The sequence below is a fragment of the Dendropsophus ebraccatus genome, chromosome 8, assembly GCF_027789765.1.
Source record: "Dendropsophus ebraccatus isolate aDenEbr1 chromosome 8, aDenEbr1.pat, whole genome shotgun sequence".
Classification (NCBI taxonomy): domain Eukaryota; kingdom Metazoa; phylum Chordata; class Amphibia; order Anura; family Hylidae; genus Dendropsophus; species Dendropsophus ebraccatus.
The window spans coordinates 56375569-56391805 of NC_091461.1; the positions used below are offsets into that span (position 1 = coordinate 56375569).

The 16237-nt window shown below is 43.6% G+C and overlaps 1 protein-coding gene across 3 annotated transcripts in view; it reads right to left on the reverse strand.

The window, feature by feature from the left end:
- CCAR1 (cell division cycle and apoptosis regulator 1) overlaps positions 1–16237 on the reverse strand; it is a 47391-nt gene that overhangs the window by 8665 nt on the left and 22489 nt on the right. For all 3 annotated transcript variants that reach the window (XM_069980437.1, XM_069980435.1, XM_069980436.1), the window contains exons 5-17: positions 13451–13483; positions 13160–13353; positions 12702–12816; positions 12419–12614; positions 10882–11011; positions 10106–10267; positions 9515–9740; positions 8087–8200; positions 7069–7235; positions 6240–6450; positions 5498–5581; positions 2314–2499; positions 2046–2237 (exon numbers count right to left, since the gene is read on the reverse strand). In XM_069980437.1, the coding sequence (XP_069836538.1) occupies positions 2046–2237; positions 2314–2499; positions 5498–5581; positions 6240–6450; positions 7069–7235; positions 8087–8200; positions 9515–9740; positions 10106–10267; positions 10882–11011; positions 12419–12614; positions 12702–12816; positions 13160–13353; positions 13451–13483 (2010 nt within the window). The remainder of the gene's footprint in view (positions 1–2045; positions 2238–2313; positions 2500–5497; positions 5582–6239; positions 6451–7068; positions 7236–8086; positions 8201–9514; positions 9741–10105; positions 10268–10881; positions 11012–12418; positions 12615–12701; positions 12817–13159; positions 13354–13450; positions 13484–16237) is intronic.

Consider the following 16237-nt stretch of genomic DNA (forward strand, 5'->3'; position numbering starts at 1 on the left):
ACAACCCCTGGCAAAAAGTATGGAAATCACCAGTCTTGGATGAGCACTCATTCAGACATTTCATGCTGTAAAACAAACTCAGATCAAAAACATGATACAATATTAAGGTCATTCCAAAGTGCAACTTGTTGGCTTTCAGGAACACTCAAAGAAATGAAGAGAAAACATTGTGGAAGTTAGTGAATGATACTTTTATTGACCAAGCACAGGGAAATAAATATGGAATCACTCAATTCTGAGGAAAAAAGTGTGGAATCATGAAAAACACATAAACAAAAGACCATTCAAAATACATCACTAGTATTTAGTTGCACCACCTATGGCTTTTATAACAGCTTTCAGTCTTTGAGGCATGGACTTGAGTGACAAACAGTATTCTGCATCAATTTGGTGCCAGCTCTCTTTGATAGCAGTTGCCAGATCAGCTTTGCAGGTTGGAGCCTTCTTGTGGACCATTTTTTTCAATCTCCACCACAGGTTTTCAATTGGGTTGAGATCTGGACTATTTGCAGGCCATGACATCGACTGAATGTGTCTTTCTTCAAGGAATGCCTTCACTGTTTTTGCCCTATGGCACGATGCATTGTCATCTTGGAAAATTATTTCATCATCTCCAAACATCTGTTCAATTGAAGGGATGAGAAAACTGTCAAAAATGTCAATGTAAACTTGTGCATTGATGGAAGAATTAACCACAGTCATCTCCCCAGTGCCTTTGCCTGACATGCAGCCCCATATCATCAAGGACTGTGGGAATTTGGTTGTTTTCTTCAGGCAGGCCTCTTCATAAATCTCACTGGAACGGCACCAAACAAAAGTTCCAGCATCATCACCTTGTCCAATGCAGATTCTTGACTCATCACTGAAGACAACTTTCATCCAGTCATCCACAGTCCATGATAGCCTCTCCTTAGCCCATTGGAGTCTTGTTTTTTTATGTTTAGGTGTCAATGCTGGTTTTCGTTTAGCTTTCCTGTATAGAAATCCCATCTCCTTTAGGCGATTTCTTACGGTTCGGTCACATACATTGACTCCAGCTTCCTCCCATTTGTGCTTCATCTGTTTAGTTGTACTTTTTCGGTTTTCAAGACAAATGGTAAGGGAAAGGAAATAAGACTGGGTGTGTCCTCCACTCCAATTTGAGTGATTCCACACTTTTTTCCTCAGAATTGAGTGATTCCATATTTATTTCCCTGTGCTTGGTCAATAAAAGTATCATTCACTAACTTCCACAATGTTTTCTCTTCACTTCTTTGAGTGTTCCTAAAAGCCAACAAGTTGCACTTTGGAATGACCTTAATATTGTATCATGTTTTTGATCTGAGTTTGTTTTACAGCATGAAATGTCTGAATGAGTGCTCATCCAAGACTGGTGATTCCATACTTTTTGCCAGGGGTTGTATTATATAAGCATGTATTTGTGGAGAGAAAGGCATTCAGTTAATGGCCAGTGGCTTATTGGCACACAGTGCTCTTAGTCAACAGATAAGGAACATGCCCCCAACTCTAGAGAGTAATGCAAAGAGCTGAGCAGCACAAAAAGGCAGAAAAATACTGGAAATACAATCCTTACTAAGGGGGCACGATAAAGAGGGGGAAGCAAGCACTGACCTTGTCAAATCAGCACTTGCTTCCCCCTTGTTCCCCACTCGCTACCTGTGCTATTATGCACAGAGACAGCAAGTGGGGAGCAGCAGGAGGGGCTGCCCAAACATACCTTAGATTGTTAAGGCTGCCCATTGAAGTCAGCAGCAGGCTGCTGCTCGCTCCTATTAGACGGCGCGACGCACGGCAGTCTGTCGCTGCAAAAATCAGGATCTTTCAATTGGTTGAAAGATCACAATCAGCCGACATTGTGCATGTTGGCTGATCGTGACCTTTCAACGTGCTATTAAATAGGGCCTTTAGACAATGAAGCTTAACCCTTAGACGACCCTGGACGTAGGGTTACGTCATGGAAGTCTGTCCCCAGACGACCCATGACGTAACCTTACGTCCTGGGTGTTTTTCCCGCTATGAAGTCATACAGGGAGTAGAAGCGCTACCTCAAATGAGTGCTCCTTATTGTCCTCTATCCGGTAATCCAAAAGGACGCTTAGAGACATGATGCTGCAGTCAAACTTCCCATTTTTGGCTGACCAGTTTGGATGAACAATAATTGCCGGCTCATCAGGCAGTATGTATCTTTTTTCCCGTCGCTGACGTTCCATTTCTTCTTGCCGTTTCTTTTCCTCTTCCTAGTAATATTCGGATATAACATGTTAAAGTCAATGTACACTTTTAGTTCATGACTTTAGAAAGTAGTATACAAACCTCCTTGTCATCCTCAGATTTACGCTCTTCCTCCTCTTCCTCTTCTTTTTCACATTTTTCTTGCTCCTTCTGCTCCTCTTTTTGCTCCTCTACGCGGAGTTGTTTTGTTAATCGTGCTATTAGCTGAGATTTTAGCCCCTTTGAACTAAGTGTGCGACTTTCAAGCTCTTTACGCAGATCATTTACCTGAAAGATGATAATACAAGCCATGAAAAAGCAATCAAACCATATTTCCCTCATATGTGAAGATTTTTATTTTATGTAGTTTTGACAGCAGCAGCACAAAGCTTTTTTGTTCTGATAGTTTGCTATAATGTAGATAAAACACATGACCCTGAAGTGCAAGCTATAGCCCACAAGGGACAGTCTAAGGCTACGTTCACATCAGCGTTTGACCATCCGGCACCATTCCGTCTACCTTTTCCGTTTTGGAGTAAGCAAAACAGAAACTGTCGGATCCGTTAAAATCCCCATAGATTCCCACGATATATTAGTGTGCTCCGTTTGCCCTAATTGTGCTCCGTTTGCATGCAATCTGTTCAAGATCCTTTTTTTGAACGGAGGAAAAAATTGTGTTTGCAGCATTTTTCTTTCCGTTTCAAAAACAGATCACAAACTGTAGTCAATGAGGACGGATCTAAAACGGAAGGTATTTCCGTTCACATCCGTTTGTTTTCATCCGTTTATGCACTCAGAATGCGCAGAAGCAGCAAGAAATCAAAGAAGAAAAATAAACTGATAGAAAAACGGATGCTGACTGATGCAAACTGATGTACAAAAGTCAGTTTTTTTAAGCCAAAATACAAATGGACCATTAAAAAAAGATCAACATTTTGCAATCAGTTTGCATCAGTCTGCTCATCAGTTTATGCTCATCCGTTTAATTAATATAGACGGATCCGTTAGAAACAAAGAAAAACGCTCATGTGAACGTAGCATAAGACTGGAAATAACATTCAGCTGTGAAGCCTGCCAAGACTTCAGTCTGCGGAGAAACAAAAAAAAAAATAATATATGCCAATCACTAATAGACATATGGTATCAAAAAAGTACACCTGAGAGTTGCAGCTCTTCAGAGGGGACGCTGAACTCTGTGTCCTAAACTTGCCGCAGGGTTTCCTTTTATACTTATAAAATCTCAAATGTTATTGTCAGGCATTGGCTGCAAATGGCACCAGGGAACTGGAGGGGAATATAAGCCATGTGTTGCATTTGGGATGTAAATCTTTTTGTTTTTTAAATCAAATGTGCTAGATTACATTATTTTCCTATGGGGCATAAGCAGCTGCCAGGGGTGTCTGACAGTGGATTACTCCCCTCTCCCCACTGTAAACACATGCACACTTGGATGAGGCTAGCTTCAATGAGTATGAGGGGGTTAGGAAGAATAGCGGTTAGCCAAATTAGCCTTCAACTGACAGATACCAAACACATACAGCCACTTTGAGCCAAAAAAGCCTATTTACTTAGAACACTGTAAAGATATAACGCAAAAGAAGGTAAAAGATTATGTGAATAATAGTAGAATGTAGCACTACCAAGTTTAACCCCTTAAGGTCAATGGCAATTTCCGTTTTTGAGCTGTTGCTTTTTCCCCTTTATGTTTAAAAGGCCATAGCGTGTGCATTTCTTCACCTAGAGACCCATTTGAGCCCTTTTTTTGGCAACACCAATCGTACTTTGGAATGACAGACTTTATTTTCCCATAAAATATGCTGCGAAACCGGAAAAAAATCATTTGCGCTGTCAAATTTAAAAAAAAAAAAAAAAAAAAAAAAAAAAGGAATTTGTTTTCATTTCAGGGAGTGTCGTATTTACGCCGTTCACCCTATGGTAAAACTGACATGTTATCTATGTTACTCACATCAGTATGATTACAACGATATGTAACTTGTATAACTTTTATATTATTTGTTGGCTTTTAAAAAATGAAAACCTTTTTACATAAACTAAATGTGTTTAAAAATCGCTCTTTTCCCATGCTTTTAGCGCTTTTATCCTTTGGTCTTTGGGGCTGTGTAAGGTGTCATTTTTTTCCGCCATGATCTGTGCTTTCTATCGGTACCTTGTTTGCGTATATGCGACTTTTTGGTCACTTTTGTTTGATGCGACAAAAAATGCGCAATTTTGCACTTTCAAATTTTGGGGCGCTTACGCCATTTACCGTTCGGGGTTTAGGAATGTGATAACTTAATAGTTTGGGCGATTACACACGTGCCGATACCAAATATGTTTGCATATTTGTTTATTTATTTATTTATAAAATGGGAAAAGGGGGGTGGATTTGGACTTTTATTAGGGATGGGGATTTTTTATTATTAAAAACACTTTTGTACATTAACAAGTAGTCCTCCTGGGGGACTTGTATATACACAGCACTGATCTCTCATAGAGATCAATGCTGTGTATATGCACAGCAATGATCATTGTAATCGGTGATACACTGCTTTGGCCTGCTGCAGGCCATAGCAACGTATTGCCAACCCTGGATCAGCGTCAGTGCGGCGCTGAGGGCCGGCCTGGCCAGAAGAACGGATCTCCCCACTAGACACCAAGGACATGCAGTGTACAAAGCGGTACAGGACCCGCGCAGGCTAATAGAGGCACTCCCCGGCTGCAGATAGCAGCCGGGAGTGGTGCCGTTCAGAGCGGGGTCCCCGCGGGACCCCTCTCTGAACTCCCCCTGCGCCGCCATGACGTACCAGATACGTCATGGGACGCTAAGGGGTTAAACAAGAAAAAACAAGCACCAATCTCCTAGTGTTTGCTAGTTTCCTGATTTTGTCTGGAATATGCCTTTAGGGTGCCTTCACACCTACCGGATCCGCAGCGGATTTCACGCTGCGGATTCGCAATAAAATCCGCTGCTGATCCAGTGCCATTCATCCCTATGAGAGCACATACTTGCAGCGGGATTGACATCCTGCTGTGAGTATGTGAGTTTATCCCCCGCCGGGAGCCTCACATGCAGCCACATCGGCAAGCAGGTTATGTGTGCTCTCGGTGGCGGGCTGCGGGCGGCTAACTCACATACTGCGGATCCGGTACATGTGAAGGCAGTCTTAAGCCAGACTTTTGATGAGCATACTTGATGTTCTTAGCTTTGGTGTCACAGATTTCTTTTCAGCTCCTTGTATTTACCCTCATAGCACTTTAGTTACCACGGTGTGGACATAAGACTTACCTTCATCACCTTGGGATCAAGTTTTGACCAGTGAGTAGGAGTGCAGATCTCTTTTGCATCCCCGTCATCTTTATCCTCTTCTTCCTAGTGAAAACATAATAATGTGGTTAGAAAACAGCCATAGGAGACTTACTGACTGTCGCAGGTCCGTGCAAGTAGCAAGGTCACAATTTCTCATTGTCGTCTCCTAAAGCTTTGTTGAGGCACATACACACATTCTAGCACTCTCACTGACAGCTAAGTCAATCAAAGCCAGATCTGTGAAACAAAGGGATGATAAATAGAATAAGTAATACCAGGATATACAGACATTGCTCGTCTACAAAGACACAAGTCTGTAGTTAAAGACCCCCCGGTGTTATTGCCAAATATCTACTGCTCATTTATCACCCACAAATAAAATGGCTCGGGTTGTTTTTTTCACATTTTAAGTATGAAAATGATTAATGTGAACCTTATGATGGGTAGATGGTGAATAGGGCCAAATGTCAGTAAATCCAATTGACTCAGCAAACTAATTTGAATATAAAAAAAAACCAAAAGAAATAAAACCAAGTAATTATATATCATTCTAAATTTTCCATGTTAGGAAGCTGGAATAAGTAATATTCACTACACTGCAGACGTCGCGAGAAGTGTTCTTTAGAGGGGGCAGGGTGGTGTTTAGTGTGTGCAGTGGATTGTGCCTGTGTTCCTGTGCCTGCGAGAAGCAGAAATAGAAAAAGGGATTAGCGTTCAGTGCCTGTTCTCCATCAGCTTCCTTGCGTTCACCCTGAAGCTTGTCGACCAGCTGCTGCTTGTATCCTCGGCACAGGTTTTCCCACTCTGAGCGGGTGGGAAGGCAATGCCAAACATCCGGGAAAAATAAAACCACTGTCTCCACATGAGCAGGAACCGAACGCCCCTTGTGGGTCTCCTCAGGGCGATGGTAGCGAATCTCTGCAAAACGGTACCTGTTGCAAGGGAAGAAGCATGTTGGAAAAACCAAATCTAGAATGCATAGAATATAAGAGCCTAGTTTTCTTGTAGTACATCATGAACAGCTAGCTCAGGGTTGTCTATAAAAAAAAAGAAAATAAAAAAAGACAATTATATAAAAGGCCATTGATTTTCTTCAGGTAAGTCGAAGCATTGTTTAGAACAAAATAAATAAATAAAAGAAAAGAAAAAATTACTGGTGTAGATACTGAACCTACTGAAAATTCTTAAGAAACTAGATTGACAATATAACATGAACTCATTGCAGTTAAATAAACTTTCATTTCCGAAGAATTTTCTTATAGATGTCAACAAAGCTCGAAATACCATTAGAAAACACGGCAACACAACTTGGTTTTAGGACAGTTTAAGATGGATTCTTCTGGGCGATCTGTAGCTGAGCATGAAATAAAAAAAATAAGTCTTCATAATGTACAGAAACATTGAATATTCATATAAAAACAACAAACCCCCTTCTCTTCATTGTAGAAAGACGCAAACATTTCTGTGCAACTAGAGTAACTGCAAAGCTCTAGAAAAGTGAAGCCGTACATAAAAAAGGAGACATGCCCCAATGTAGGAACTGGACTTACCACTGTGTACACAAGCTCAGGTCAATGCCAGTCAGAGCCTTACAACATCGAACAGCTGTTTTGATGAGCACCGAAGGGTCTTCGTCTGGATCTGGACCATCGAGTGAAGGAGACCAGTGTCCACCAATTGCCATTGCCTCATCCTTACCCTTCATTCCTACTAAAAACTGTAACAAAAAAAAGTTGTTCTAGAAAAAAAAGGGGGAAAGCAAGGGGGGAATTGACCACTTCAATGCAGAGAACCTATTTAGCATTTCCCATGTGATGTCACGTGTCTTGTCATTAAAAAAACAAAACTTTTGATGTGTCCAAAAGTTTGGATCGGTCAGGATCAGAGTGTTCAGTCTCACAGTAGTGCACTTCCTATCCAAGTTCTTCCCACTGCTCTTTCCACTTCGCACCATAGACTGGAGCTAGGCTCGAGCTGTGAGCTAGGGAGGGAAGGGCATAATTGTGTGCTTCTCTAGGCTCATTTCAGAGACTGGCGAGAGTGGGAAAGCTCAGACCCTGACCGAGCAAATCTTTTGACTTGTCTCTGCCACATGTCAAAGTTTGTTTTTTTTCTCTAACAAAGACATTTTTAAATTTCTAGCAGGTGCTGCAAGTCTAAAACATAGCTTAAACAATGGGTATATCCAACTTTTCATAAAGCTAAAAAGGATGTTAAACTACCACTTATGCCACATGGAACAGAGTAGCAGTGCATACGCAGGACTGGCCCATTTCTTCCCACCTCCTGTCTAGTAGAGGGTGCATTGCCCTGCAATGTACCCTGGTGCAGTGTATGACATCAGAGGTTGTTGTAAAGAAATGAAGAACAGTCATGTGACAAAAGGAAAAATGATGCACCTCATGAACTGTAAGATAATGCTTTGCAGTGCACAGCAATTATAAATTTCAAAGAAATGTGGCTGCTTATATCATACCATATTAACCGACCAACGACCTAACAGGGTATTATACATGTGCAATATGAGATTTGAAGAGCCCCACCAGTTTTACGTAATAAAATGTTTACCTTTATTAATCTTGCCGGGTGCTGGAAACCTTCTCTAACTTCCACTGGATCTTCTGCAAGGGCACAAGATTTGTGATATAAATCTTCCAAAGCAGGACTAGCCAGTAGCATGACCTAGAAAGAAAAAGAAACTCAGATACCCATATATAACAAAAACAACAGATGCTGTCCATGGCATAGGCATCTCCTTTGTGTCAAGATGTAAGCTGGAAGAACTCATCAACTGGGACAGGCACCAGTGGGGGACTGGTGGCAGGGGAGTACCAGTGTTTTCATATTCTTCTCCCACTGCATCACTGTTAAAGTGAATGTACCAGCAGTACACTTGCTTAAAGTTTTTCACATGGATAGAACGGGTTCGGGGAAACCGATGCTATGATCCTTTTTTTGAACTGCAGCCCGGTGCCCATGTACAGTGCCGTTCTATTTCCTGGCTGGCCCACCCCCAGTGGGAGGGAACCCCCTCTATGACGTGGCTGCATTAGAATCAATGGAGCCGCATCATAGAGGGTCGGGCTGACCCACTTCTAGTGCTTCAGCCTCGGAAGGTGCCCGAAAATATAACGGCACTATACATGCTAACCGGGCCGCGGATCAAGAAAAGACAGCAGCATTGGCTTCCCCATGCCGGCGCCATTCTATCCCTGTGAAAAGCTTAAATCGACTCTGTACCCACAATCTGACCGGATAGCTGCTTTTAATCCAAGATCTGTCCTGGGGTCCGTTCGGCAGGTGATGCAGTTATTGTCCTAAAAAACAACTTTTAAACTTGCAGCCCTGTGTCCAACGGCCGGGGCTTAGAGTATCTGTGTCCTAACTTTGCACCACCCCTCTGTCCCTCCTCCCCACCCTCTTCATCATTAGGAATGCCACTGGAACATTTCTCATGTCTGAACATTGCACAGGTGCCTTAATGATCCAGCCCATGTTCATTATTCACACAGCTGATGAATAGGAGACAATCTGCCTGGAGCATTTCTAATGATGAGGAGGACAGGGAAGAGCGACAGAGAGGTTGTGCCACCCTAATGCATACACAATCTCGTCCACGCCCGTTTGGCACAGGGCTGCAAGTTTAAAAGTAGTTTTTTAGGATAATAACTGCATCACCTGCCGAAAGGACCCCAGGACAGATCTTGAATTAAAAGCAGCTATCTGATGATACAAGCGGTTTTGGGGGGGGGGGGGGTCAGATTGTGGGTACAGAGTCGGTTTAAAGCGAATGTACAGCTGGTACATTCGCTTTAAACACAAACATTATATATATATATATATATATATATATATATATATATATATATATATATATATATACACACACACACACAAACAAACAATGAGAAAGGTACTATGGCGACCAGTAAAAAAAAAATTGGCAGTGAGCAACTGCACTTCACAGGTCATTGATAAACTGGATAATGTGCATACCTTTGCACTGTATGTATGGTCAACATCAGGAGGATCCAAAATAGCAGTATTTTTCTCAAGTGGATCCACTTCTTTGTGCATGACATAAAAATTACTGTAACTTCCAAGCTGGAATGGCCGAGAGATAGGAAAAGCATCCACCCAAGTAAACTGGGCATCAAAGAAATCACTTGGAATGTACAGGTTCTGATAACGCCTCCTCAATTCCATCATGTCACATCCAGGGCTGCAGCACAAAAAGAGAAGTCTTAGGTTGTATTGGAGCCCCTTTCTGTTTTGCAGACAGTAATATGAAGAAGTGCATGGTTAGCTTTAGGTAAGAAAAAATCTCATAGTAATGATCAAGGACATCATGGTATAAAATGCACACGTGATATTCTGGATGCAATGCAATGCAAAAAAAAAAAAAAGTTCCCAAGCATACCATCTAAAAGAACCTCGCTGGCTTCTTTAGGCTACTATATGTATGTTTGCTTGAATTCTGCTACAAGCAGAACAGTTGCAAGCCGCAGGCATTTACCAAAAATAGTTCAGGCTAGTCAATATTGGAAACAAACTGAAATACAAAGAATAACCATTCATGACACTTACCAGTCCAGGGAGAACTTCGAGAACTGTACAGTGTAGCGGGGCACCACCCGCCTAGGTCTGCGAGGTGACCGCTCTCTCTCACGACGTGGAGATCTCTCTCTCGAGCGTTTTCTCTGAGGTGAACGGTCACGTGATCTACGCCGGTCCCGATCTCTATCTCGACTGTAAATTTTTTTGAAATTTATATTAGAGTTGCAAAACAATGTTAGCTTCACCATTCCATTTAGTTTTTTGCTTGCATAACAGTAAAAAGAAGCTTTATTATGTAGTGATTGAAATTAATAAACAGAAAAGAAGTAAAGAGGTACTATAAAAGGACCAAAAACAGTTAGTAGGGTAAAGACTTATTAAAAATAGTAATATGTAACATGGATCCATGTCCCGTCCTAACTGCAGGTCAGGTAATCTAACAGCCTCCTGGATCACTATGATGCTTTCAGTTCAGGCCTCTAGACCCACGGCTGAGCAGAGCTAGTGTCAGAATTACCCAGTCTTATGGAAAGACAAAATGAATGCCTTCCCAGGATATGCCATAAATATATGACATATCTTTTAAAACAGGGACCCTCAACCCTGCCTTTCCTGAATGTGGCAGCCAGAGGTGGCTGAGATTACAAAGAACGGGCAACCTGTCTGTATGATGCGGTTTCTGTAACTCCCATACATGTGAATGGAAGCTATGGCAAAAGCAGAGCATTGCCATGTTTGCAGCTGAGTACAATGGTGTATCTACAGTATGTTCCCACTCTTTTCTACAGCTGTCCACAATCACTTACTTTCTGTCGTCTTTTCTACTGGATATGGCTTCTCCTCTATCACTTCTACCAGAGAATCTTGATGGTGGCTCAATTCTGCGAACTGGTTGAGGTTGAGATACAATGCGAACTGGGGTCTGCAACAAGCCAGCTAAAAAAAGAAAAATAAAGCAGATTTGATTGTATGAAAAATGTGGTATACAGGACAAAACAGCACTGACCCTGTGTTAGGCAATGTGGCATACAACCATCCGTACATGTATTCTGTGCACAATTCAGCATGACAGAGAAGACATAGTTTAGACTTTCTTTAGTCAAGAACAAGGGGTTATCCGGGAAAGGTTGAACTACTTCTTACAGCACCACCCATCCCCAGGTTGTGTGTGCTATTATACTTCAGCTTCATCAACAACAAAGAGAACCAATCATGGGCTGGTGTATTTTTTTTTTTTTTTTTATTCTTTAAATCAATTACTTACTATTTATTTTTCTAAATATAAATTGTTATTTTTGTGCCCCAGTTTATTACGTATTAAAATTTCTCTTTATGGGTTCGCACTTGCTCTTTTCTAAAAAGCAAGCCCAGAACTTCCAGGAATGCGAGCGGCGGAATGGGATCCCACGATCCTTTGCCCGCTGCTCCATCAACACAAAGCGATCTTGAACTATCCAGTGTAAAATCACTGTGTAATACTGTGTCCCTATTATGTCACTATATGTGTCCCTAAATCTAACTATGAAGATACAGACTGCCTTTGCAGTCTGTATCTAATACTTAACCTAATCCTCTGTTCCCTGGCTGTACAGTCAGGCGCCACCATCTTGGTGACATCACTGCGCTCCAGTGCTGGAGCGCACCGCTGGAATACAGTGACATCAGCAAGATTGGCGGCGTCTGACGATACAGCCAGGGAACAGGGATTAGGTTAAGTATTAGATACAGACTGCAAAGGCAGGACTAGAGTTGTTGCTTATTTGGTAAGACAATGGACATGTTTTTCTAAGTTTGCATATCCCCATAAATCTGGTCAAACACCTTTGTGGTGGACAACCCTTCATATATTAGTGAGATCAACAAACGGTGCAGGAGTGTCAGTAGTTTACATATTTCTCTTCCATTATTCCATTCTTTTCTGTTGCTGCCTATTTTGGCTTTTAGGTGACATTTTTTTCTTTATTCCAAGAGCCAGATTATTTTTTATAAATTTCAATCAATATGGCCATGCAGGCCATCTCACTGCAGAGATCCAACACATAGCTTTAAATTTTTGTAGCTTGAAATTTTTGTAGCTGAAATTTTTGACACAAGTTATCACTATTCAATAGGGCTCTTCTGAGTCCAAGCTTTCACACACTCTTTGTCTAGTATATTGGACCCTACCTTCAACATTCACAGAAAGGCTAGAGAAAGGCTCTGTTAGGCCAGAAACATGGAATGCATGGAATTTACATAAATGGAATAAACAGATACATATATTTTTTCGCTAGACAAGCTTCGGACAATAGCTTAGGGTCATCTATGTGTTCAAGACAACAAAACCCAAGTATAGTAAAGTACCTTTTGGTGGCTGCTGCAATAAAGGAGATGGTTGTGCTTGAAGCAATGGATTTAGAGATGCAGCAGATATTTGGGCCTGCAACAGAGTTTGTGCTTGTGGCGGGGGCTGAGTTTGCACCCCAAACGTAGGTTGCTGTGGGACAGGTGGCATTACTGCTGGGGGGTTCTTTATTAAAGGTTGTGCTGGAGCTGGATTCTGCAATGTAGACATAAAACAAATGCACTGAAAGAAGAAAGAAACATAGCAGCAGAATAGAAGGCAGGATACTGGGGACATACTTACCTGGTTAGGGAGAGTCTGAATCCTCTGTGCATTCCATTTAAATGGCATGTTAGGATTGTAAGTGGCTTCCACTAAAACTCGATCCCCAACCTGTGGGGACTTTCCTTTAACAGCGCTGTAGAGACAAAAGTAAAATGAGGATATTATTTCAGTGTACTATAATCTTTACTCACAAGCTGTAAACACAGAGCCACTCAGGCTCTATACTGTAGTATAACACCATTACCACAACTTACATGTAACTTCAGTGAGAGAGTTGTAAGGAACACTGAATTTACATGTTAGTAAAAGTAATGCTGCCTATTGAGAAAGTTGGTTGTAAGGAACACTGAATTTACATGTTAGTCACAATAATGCTGCCTATTGAGGATGATGATAAGTATACATTGGAGAAACAACTAAGCGTCTCTAACAAGAAAAAAAAACATGAGAAATGTTGCGGTGCATTCAATACATACGTCAGCTGGAAAAAAACATCTTCATCCACAAAGCCAAATGTTTCATGAAGCTTTGTTACAACGCCAGTGAAAACACGCTGTTTCTGGGGCTGAGTCTGTTGTTGACTGGACCTTGGAGTGGGGTAAGAGACTGTTATCTGAGCGGCCTGCTGGGGTGTAGACAGGGCAAGACTTGTAGGCAGGGCAACAGCAGGCTGCAAAATAATGGTGAGAATCAGCACAAAAATAGGCAAAGAGCAGCACGTCATCCTATAAACCTTTATTCATATGCTGCGGAATCCACTGACTCACCTGAGTTATCAATGTCTGCTGTGGCTGCTGCAACTGAAGATAGATAAAAGTGCAGGCATGTAAGCAAAAAAAAAAAAAAAAAAAAGTCATGAGATACTAGCTGCGTACAGACAACTCAACCAATAATCACAAATCCATCTGGAAATCTGCACAATAGTCAACTTAATCCAGCTGGACATCTGAGCAAGTGTAAACTCCATCCAGTTGGAGATCTGCAGAATAGTGAGCTCTATCCAGCTGGAAAACCTGGCAATAGTGAACGCTATCCAGTTGGAGATCTAAACACTAATGGTGCATTTACACAGAGATTTCTCGTGCGTCTTTATTGGGGGACACAGATACCATGGGTATAGGCTGCTGCCACTAGGAGGCGCTGACACTAAGAGAAACAAAGGAAGTGACTCCTCCTGAGCAGGATATACCCGCCCACAGGCACTGAGGTAAACCAGTTTAGCTTAGTGTCAGTAGGAGGCAGACACAGGTCTGGGTTCTCCAGACCAGTTTCTTCCTTTATGTTTAGTTAGTTAGATTTTCTTTTTCCTTCTAGGTTCTATGGATTCTTGGGCACGGTGGGTTATCTAAAACTCACCCTGATCCCCCCACTATGCGACCAGGGAACAGACCATAAATGTAAATGGGCTGTCACCCCTCGGTCGCCACCGGCCGGCAACGTGACACCAGGGCCCCAGATCAGTCTGACTATCTGGTCGCCTTTCTGCGGACTCTGTATCCGCACAGCCCCTTCCCGCCTCGCCCCCCAAAGCTTGGCGCGTTAAGGTGAGGCACCCACCGGCTGAAGACGACTGGGTGAGTATGTGCTTCTACCTGGTGAGTATATTCCCCCTGCCCTCCCTCCCAGGCCGCCATTTTATTCTCACCCGGGGTCTCCCCTCAGTAGCAGGCCAGCCCTCTCCACCATTTTATTTTTATTAGTGTCTCTCTCTGTGTGCCATGGGTTGCACTGTGAGGGATGTCCCTCCCCTGACTGGGTGCTGCGCAGGCCGCAGCTTCCCGCACTTTTCCCTTCATGTGGCTCTAGAGACCATACTAAAGGATGCTCCGCCCCTTTTTCCCTAAGCCCCGCCCCTTACCGGGGGCCGCGGCATCCTGCCCCTTCTTTCCTCTATGGTGGCTCTCCAGAGTACTCACTGGGCTGACTCCGCCCCCTCCCGGTATGCCCCGCCCCCTTTGGGGCGCTGACCGGCCCGCTTCATTCCCTTTTTATTATGTTTGGCTCTCACTGGAGCCTGCGCTGGGGAGGCCCCGCCTCCTCCGGTAGGCCCCGCCCCTTCCGGGTGCCGCGCCGGAGAATTGCGCCCTTTTTTACAAGCTGTGGAGCCTGTACTGAAATGCTTCGCCCCCTTTCGGGAACCAGGCGGCCCGCAGCATCCCACCTTAGCCTTACTTGTGGCTCTATGTGGAGCCTTCACTGTAGGATGCCCCGCCCCCTCCCGGTAGGCCCCGCCCCTTTTCGGGTGCAGCGCGGACCGCGCCATCCCCCCAGCGCGGACCGCGCCATCCCCCCTTATGGCTCTCTCTGGAGCCTGCACTGAGGGATGCTGCTTCCCCCCTCCCCCTGCCACATGTGTGTGTGTGTGTGGTCTCCTGATGGAGCTACCACACACACTGCTCTCTATTCCAGCAGCCTGGGACAATTGATGCATCTCTCCTGCCACCTACTGGTGGAAGTGATAATTACACCATTACATACAGGAAAATGGCTTGCATCAGGTTTTATTATGTCCTAGGTTCCTTGCACTGTTCCAGCAACCCTTAGGCAGCAGATCCAGCATTTTTGGTGCTGGTTGACCCCTCCTGTGTCAGATTTTATATATATACAATTACATTAATACATATATACAACCACATGCACACAGACACATTCCCCATCAGATTCAGTGTTTCTGTGCCCTCAGAGAGATCCTTCTGCTACATGGTGTCACAAGTAGGACGGAACCAGACACATTACCCGCTATCAGGTGGCGTATCTGTGCTCTGAGCAGAACCCTCTGCTACATGGTGTCACAAGTAGGACGGAACCAGACACATTACCCGCTATCAGGTGGCGTATCTGTGCTCTGAGCAGAACCCTCTGCTACATGGTGTCACAAGTAGGACGGAACCAGACACATTACCCGCTATCAGGTGGCGTATCTGTGCTCTGAGCAGAACCCTCTGCTACATGGTGTCACGCAGGAAACAGAACCAGACACATTACCCGCTATCAGGTGGCGTATCTGTGCTCTAAGCAGAACCCTCTGCTACATGGTGTCACAAGTAGGACGGAACTAGACACATTACCCGCTATCAGGTGGCGTATCTGTGCTCTGAGCAGAACCCTCTGCTACATGGTGTCTCGGTAAGTACATGGAACCAGACACGTTGCCTGTTTTCCAGGCAGTGTAATTGTGCTCTGAGCAGAACCCTCTGCTACATGGTGTCACAAGCACGACGCGAAACCAGACACATTACCGTTCCTAGGGGGACTATTGTGTTCTCGGGGCAGAATCCTTTGCTAATTGGTGTCGCAAGCAGGACATGGAACCAGACACATTACCTCTTACTATGTGGTGTTCCTGTGCTCTCACTACAGAACCCTCTGCTACATGGTTTGTCATGCAGGTTATGGGACCAGACACATCACCCATTGTCAGTCGTTGTTCCTGTGTTACTCAGAGCTTTCCCCTCTGCTACAGGACATCATAGGTACAACAAATATCCGGTCATTCACATCACCCATTAGCGGGCAGTGCTTCAAACCTGCCTCTCATCTTCATGACATAGATT